Genomic DNA, 7,174 nt, shown 5'->3' with positions numbered 1-7,174 from the left:
ACGATGGACTCTGAAAAACAAACAGGGTTCTAGAGGGGAGGGGGGTGGGAGGATGGGTTAGCTTGGTGATGGGTATTAAAGAGGGCACGTTCTGCATGGAGCACTGGGTGTTATATGCAAATAATGAATCATGGAACACTACATCAAAAACTAATGTTGTAATGTATGGTGATTAATATAACATAATAATAAAAAAAGAAAAATAAATAAATATTTATTGAGCATGTGAAAAAAAATAAATAAAATAAAAAATAAAAATCATCCATATACAAAAAAAAAAAAAAGGACGTCACCTTTTCTGGGAAGGTTTCACCATACCAAATTTAGCAATTGAATTTCAAATATAGGATCAGTTTGCACTCATGTCTATGAGAAGATTCTTAAAAGTTTGGCTTCTCTAGTTTTCTGCCTAGCAAGATAAACTTCTCAGCCAGGGCATCCCCTCTACATGGTTGTGGTTTCCAAAGGGAAGACCATGTGTAAGATGTGGTGGGAACAAGGAGTAGGGGATCTGAAGCATGAAGATACTATATGACTCACAGTGAGCTTCTCCTGGTATCTGATATGGGTAGGATGAAGCATGAGTGGGACATCACAGGAGGAAAGTAGGATCACCTCTTTTCTAGGTGCATGGGGAAAGCTGGGTAAAGAGGTTGTTCATGAGAGTCTTGATAGAGCCAATGGAAAGATGTGATTTTTTTTTTTTTGATTCATTGGTGGCAAAACTTATTTTTTTTAAATTTTTTTATTATGTTCATTAGCCTGCATATAGTACATCATAAGTTTTTGATATAGTGTTCAATGATTTATTAGTTGCATATAACACCCAGTGCTCATCACAACATGTGCCTCCCTTAATACCCATCACCCGGTTACCCCATCCCCCATCCTAATCTCAAGTGAGAATGTGAACAGATATTCAAGAGTGTTGTGGAATTCTTTCTTTCAGTTCTGTGGTTGCTGCATTTTGGGCTTTGGGATCTATCTCCTGATCCACAACAATTTCAACCTGCTCCCCTCCCTCACACTGGGCAATGTGCTTATCATCGTGGGCTCCATTATCATGGTGGTTGCCTTTCTGGGCTGCATGGGCTCCATCAAGGAGAACAAGTGCCTGCTTATGTCGGTGAGTCTCTTGCAGCAGATGTGGTACCCTAAGTAGAGAGACATGATGCCTTAAGCCCCAGGAAAGATGTTTCTTGGTGGCTAACCTATGGGCACAGGGAAATTATAGGAACATAGGATTGGCACTTTAGGCCAGCCAAATCTGTCTAGACCAATAGTATTTTGCTTCTGACTGGGGTCCCAGGGATAGGTGGAAGAGAACATTGCTATCCTCCTTGGGATTCATTGTACAGTGTTAATAATGACCCTTGTCATAATTTCCCTTTATGGCATTTTATTTCTTCATGTCTCGTTGAAATCAAGTGTCATCCATCTGCCTAAATGCTTTTCACATTAGTATGTGTTTTTAGGATCTGAGTCAGAGTCACTAACTGATGGAAAATCTAGTCTCTAGATTCTTCTGAGTACTGTGACCCTCCTAAAATGGCAGAATATGCTTCTCTATCTCAAATCTGCACAAGATACATGATGGTGTGATGACCCAACTTAAGTGAGGACCTAGGTGGCAGCCATTTTGATCTAACGTGAGAGATGCTAGAGCTTTTCAGTTGTTCCCTGTCAGTTAAGTGTCGTGAAGAGCATCTTTAGGCTTAGGTTTTGTCTGTAAGCTCTATGAGAGAAGAGTTTTGGTACCTCTAAGTGTACACAGAACAGTGCTTGATATAACAGTGCCACTCCATCCATAGTAAGTGTTCTCAGTCACCTTGGTTCTTCCTTAAGTCATTTGGTTAATCTTCTTTCCCTTATGGGTCAGTTCTTAAACTGGAGCCCAGACATAGAATAAAAAAGTTCTTGTTTTCAGTTCCCAGATTAATGGCAAAAGATGGGAGATAATAGACATAAGGAAAAGGCTAAACAGGTTTAAACCGTCAAAATTAATGTTGGGATGAAAAGGTGAAGGAGAATAAGTGAAAATGTATTTTCTGCTGTGTGTGATTAGCATAAAGGGAGTAAGCATCTACAGTTGGAAGTAAATAAGGGTTAGGACTGTGATTAGAATACCTCTTCTCCCCATCTGTACAGGGCTCCTCTCAACTTCCACCATCACCTGTCCCCAACCCCAAACTAGCCCTGATCTTGCAGAAAGGACCAGGCCCCAAACTCTAAAGGCACATAGTTTAGTTTACTGCTTTTTTGCTCAACTCTTTCAAAAAGCTGATGCCAAAATTGCTTCACTGATTCAACAAGTAGTATTGCATACTCATTATGTGCATGGAGCTGTATAGGCACATGGGAAAGGGAGAACAAAGTTAAAGGACAGCTGATCTGCCCTCTAGAGACTTGGAGTCTAGTTGTAGAAAAATGACACATATCCCTCACAAAACAAAAGGCTTATGAAGGCCTGAGCAAGCAGGAATAGGAACTTCTGTACCTGTGCAGAGACATGCCTGGATGCTCCCAGGGTGGAGTGGGAGTGAGGGAAGAACTAGGATCAGTGCTATGAGCATGTCTCTGCTTTGCCTCAGTTCTTTATCCTGCTGCTGATTATCCTCCTTGCTGAGGTGACCTTGGCCATCCTGCTCTTCGTGTATGAACAGAAGGTAAGCTATAAAGAACATCTCATTGTTGTATTTCTGACCGTGGAAAAGAAGTCCTGTAATAGAGGCAAAGTGGAAGGATGGAAGAAAGAAATTAATTGTAAATGGGGAGGGGAAAAAATTTCATGAAAGATAGCAATTGAATCATGCTTTGAAGGATGAATAGGAAGAGCAGTAAAAACAAGTTTATCTTACTCCTACTTCCTTTTCTCCATGTGTTTGGCAGTAGAAAATGTCTGTCTCCATGCCTAAGAGAGCCCATGCTTTGATTGTCTTCCTCTGAAAAACCAGAGTTCTGGAAGCACAAGAGACTATGTACTTCCTGCAATGCTATCTCAGTCTCAGCACTTCTCCCTGTATATAAACTCCCTCTCCTGGCTTCCTTAGCTCTGAGGAGATCATTTGGAAGGGAGGAGCAAATGGAACCACCAGCCATTATTAGATATTGCTTGTTCCTTGAACTCACCTGCTTTTTATAATGTCTTCTCTGCCGGAATATGCCCCGACCAGTTGAATAATTATGTGTCTGAGAGCCTGACTGACAGCATTCAGCGATACCACACGGACAACAGCACCAAGGCAGCGTGGGATTCCATCCAGTCATTTGTGAGTACAGATGGAATCCTCCTCAGCTCAGCCCAGACTTAATTTTCCAACCTCAGTGCCTGGAGGCTAAAGGGACTTCGTTTCTTGAAAGGCCCAGAATCTAAGGTCCATAGCCCCTAGGTCCAAAATAATGTTTAGCAGTCACAAACAGGAATCAGTCTGATTCTCTACATTCTCTCATCCTTCACATTCTCAGCTAGGCTCATTGTCTAAGCCCTACTAAGATCTAAGGAAGACCCAAACATGTCAGACTAAATTCCCTGTGTGCTTAATTTTTCATCTGTAAAATGTGAATAAGTTAAACATGCCCTTTCTATTTCAAGGAGTTTTATGTGAATGAAATGGTATAATGGATTTGAAAATATTTTGTTCTAAGGAGTCATAGTAGTTAAGCCAATTCTGTATTTTCCGCTAGAGTCAGATCTGAAGGGTCTACCTTTTCTCCAAATTCCAGTTTTCCTTTTGTTGACTTTCTAACCATCATGTTTTTGGGGGATTTGGCTTTTAGCTGCAATGTTGTGGTGTAAATGGCACGAGTGATTGGGCCGGTCACCCACCAGCATCTTGCCCCTTGGATCCACAAGTTCAGGTAATTTTTTGGCAACTTTTCTGTTATTAGCTTCTTTGGTTAAACTTTCAATTATCTTAGAAACTCCAGTCATACAGGACTTAGTCCTCCCAACCAGAAACAAGAAACCTTAGATAAAATAGAGGCCAGGGAGAAAACCCAGGTAACTAGGCAAATTAGACAAAAGTTGTCCAGACAAAAGAAAAAAAAAGGAACAAGCTCATTAGACTAGCAATGCCATCACAAATCTTGCTATCCTAAACTATTACATTAGAGGGGAAAAGTTTATGTGATAGTGACAGAGGATTATATCTACATTTTTCTTGAGCAAGAAGTAGGTCTTATGGTTGAAAGTGAAAATTGTAAAGTTGAGGTAGAAAACCTCCCCCTCTTCCTGTTTCTCTGTTCTTCTTCCTTGGAAATGTCAACATCCAGCCCCTTGGTGAAATGAATCATAAGTAAAGGAGTCTGGAGTTGGGGGGAGAGAGAGTTGGTAGAACTGTTGAAAGAACCTGCTGACTTAATTCAGACCTCCAGACTAGGTCCAGAGAAGAAGCCAAGATTATATTACAAGATTAAGTTCCTAAATTCCTGTTACCTGGTGTTATCCACCTTGGGATTGTTTGAAAATCTCCAGAAATTTTTAGGTCTATGAAGAAAGACTGAGACACTCACCAACTAGCCCTGCCCTGGAGCTTGGTAGGGCCATGATAGATTTAGGTTTCAGCAGAAGCTGAAATGCAACCAATCCTAGAATTGCAGAGGTTACCTCCCCATTTATTTGTCCCAAGTCAGCAGTGGATGTTTAAAGAACTTAAGGACATCTATTGCCTCTCAGGAGCTAGTTTAACTCTGTGTGTAGACATCTAGGACTTCTGCGTTAGGTGCCATTGTGATGATAACAACACCAGAAAAGTCTGTAGTTTAATATTCTCTACTTTATGACTGTTTCTTCATCCACAAAAAGAAAATAAAATAAATGGCCTAAGAAAATAAAATGGCCTAAGTCTCTTGGCATAAGGCAAAATATAAACTATCTTCTGAAATTAGCTTCCTGATAAAGTCGAATAATATAGTGGTATCCTTTGTACTTGTAATTTTTTCTAGGGTTGCTATGCAAAAGCAAAACTGTGGTTTCACTCCAACTTCCTGCACATTGGAATCATCACCATCTGTGTTTGTGTGATCCAGGTAAGAACTTAATCATGGGACTATTGTGAAGATTAAATTAGGTAAGTCAGGTAAAGTTTTAGAACAGTTCCAGGTAGATAGTATATGCTCAATAAATAAGAGTTTCCTCAGTCATGTAGCAAATGATGTCATTACCAATTTAAGGCATACAGAAAATATGCTGCAAGATCTATCTGGTCAACTTATCCCTAAGAGATATGAGTGCTTCATAGTCAAATTAAAAGTCATCAAGCAGACCCCTACTTTGGTCATTCACTCAACTGGTATGGAAAACTTGTGATGGATAAACATTTTTCGTGAAAAATTGGCCTTGTATGCCAAGCAGGAGCTGATGATAAAAATCATAATCAATTTCCTCCTTGTTTCTCTGCTTAGCATGATAAGTCAGGGGTGAATTGGGGATAGTTTTGTGTTCTTTTTTATTATGTGACATTTCTACTATTTTTATACCCATGTATTTTGGGTATGTCACAGAATAGCTAAGATGTAATCAAGAAGCTCAGAGGGAAATAATTTTTCTCTGCTTGGAAACTAAGGAGTCTCAGGGCACGGGTAGAGATGACTCATTGCACAAAGTGTTGACTTGTGCAGTACTTGCCTATACAAGTGACTTCTTAAGGAGACAAAGATGTCCCAACACTCTATCCTCTACTGTTTTGACAACATCACCCCCACTAGCATTCTAAAGCTGAAGGAGAGAATAGGGAAGGAATTGGAAGTAATGGCAAGAAGGGTGGTTCCAGTGTAATGGACACTTTCTTTTTCTCTGGGGCTAATCCCAAGGGTGTGGGAGAGATGGCTCCTCCTACGAAGACCTCACATTTTCTCAACTCTTTTCTCAGGTGTTGGGGATGTCCTTTGCGCTGACCTTGAACTGCCAGATTGATAAAACCAGCCAGGCCCTAGGGCTGTGACATGATACTGCCTTGTGCTGGAGAGGCTTATTTCATCTCTGGAAAGCCAAAATCAGTTATTAGCATGAAGTCCTAAATGATCACCTCTTGGCCTGGTGTCTTTGTCCCTCTCTCATCTTTTCCCTGTTTTTGTCCCTGTATCATAGAACCAGAAAAGAGGGTATTAGCCAAGCATTTCTCACCTCAGGCACCAGAACAATGATTCACCCACTCATGGGACAGCTATGTCCCTCAAGGAGGTGACACTAATATCTGAGCATTTTTTGGACATGAGAAGCCAAGAGAACCTGCAGCACTAATGGTTCAAGGTCAAAGGATGGGTCTGGGACTTGAATTTTTGCATCTTCTTATTGTCAAATAAGGCTCTAGCCTCTAAATCATGCCCAATCCACTCTCCAAAGCCAAACAAAAGACAAGCTGAAGGGAGCTCTGGGGCCAGACTCATTGTCACAACCCTCTGCTTCCTTTTGGCTGGGACTGGTCCTTGACTACAGGAATGACAGAGTACTCTTTCTCCAAAGGGTAAGGTTTCTTGCAACTTCCTTATTAAAGGGCCTTATTGATTCATTCTGTCTTTCCAGAAGAAACTGTCCAGTGATTCATATCCTGACTTCAGCCAATCTCTTAGCCTTTGAGTTACATAGCTATGGAAGAACTCAGCAGAACCAGTATCTCTGGTGGTTTAGCTAATAATCACATTTGTAAGAGTTTTGGTGTTATTTTTCTATCAAATAAGGTTTTGTTAATGTACTATTTTATCTCTTCAATAAATAAAATAGCTTATGATCTCAATCATTACATTTTCATTCCTATATCTCAAATATGTTTTCTGTGACTCAGACTGATTGTCCTGCCAGCAAGCCAGGTATATTAGTTATCCATTGTTGCATAACAAATTATTCCAAAACTTAGTGGCTGAGAACATAAATTTATTATCTCACATTTTTTGTGAGTGATGAATCTGGGAGCAGCTTAGCTGAGTGATTCTGGTTCATAGTCTCTCACATGACTACAATCAATATGTCAGCCAGGGCTGCATTTACCTGAAGGCTCAAATGGAAAAGGATCTACTTTCAAATTTTTCACATGCCTCTTGGTAGGCCTGTTCTTTGCCACATGCAACTTTCCACAGGGTTGCCTTATGACATCACAGTTGGTTTCCCCTATTACAAAGATCCAAGAGAGAGCATGAAATACAGCACCCCAAGCCATAATCCTTTTATAATCTAACT

General features: G+C 40.4%; 1 protein-coding gene across 1 annotated transcript in view; it reads left to right on the top strand.

Annotated features, from left to right (window-relative positions):
- Positions 1–6,728, top strand: part of CD53 (CD53 molecule) — a 23,067-nt gene extending 16,339 nt beyond the window's left edge. The window contains exons 3-8 of the mRNA XM_032421739.1: positions 950–1,126; positions 2,592–2,666; positions 3,174–3,269; positions 3,778–3,858; positions 4,945–5,028; positions 5,871–6,728. Of these exons, the coding sequence (XP_032277630.1) occupies positions 950–1,126; positions 2,592–2,666; positions 3,174–3,269; positions 3,778–3,858; positions 4,945–5,028; positions 5,871–5,942 (585 nt within the window). The 3' untranslated portion in view covers positions 5,943–6,728. The remainder of the gene's footprint in view (positions 1–949; positions 1,127–2,591; positions 2,667–3,173; positions 3,270–3,777; positions 3,859–4,944; positions 5,029–5,870) is intronic.
- Positions 6,729–7,174: the final 446 nt, after the last annotated feature.

This window comes from Phoca vitulina, unplaced genomic scaffold (genome assembly GCF_004348235.1).
Source record: "Phoca vitulina isolate PV1807 unplaced genomic scaffold, GSC_HSeal_1.0 scaffold2, whole genome shotgun sequence".
NCBI lineage: Eukaryota > Metazoa > Chordata > Mammalia > Carnivora > Phocidae > Phoca > Phoca vitulina.
This window is presented reverse-complemented; position numbering and strand designations above follow the sequence as displayed.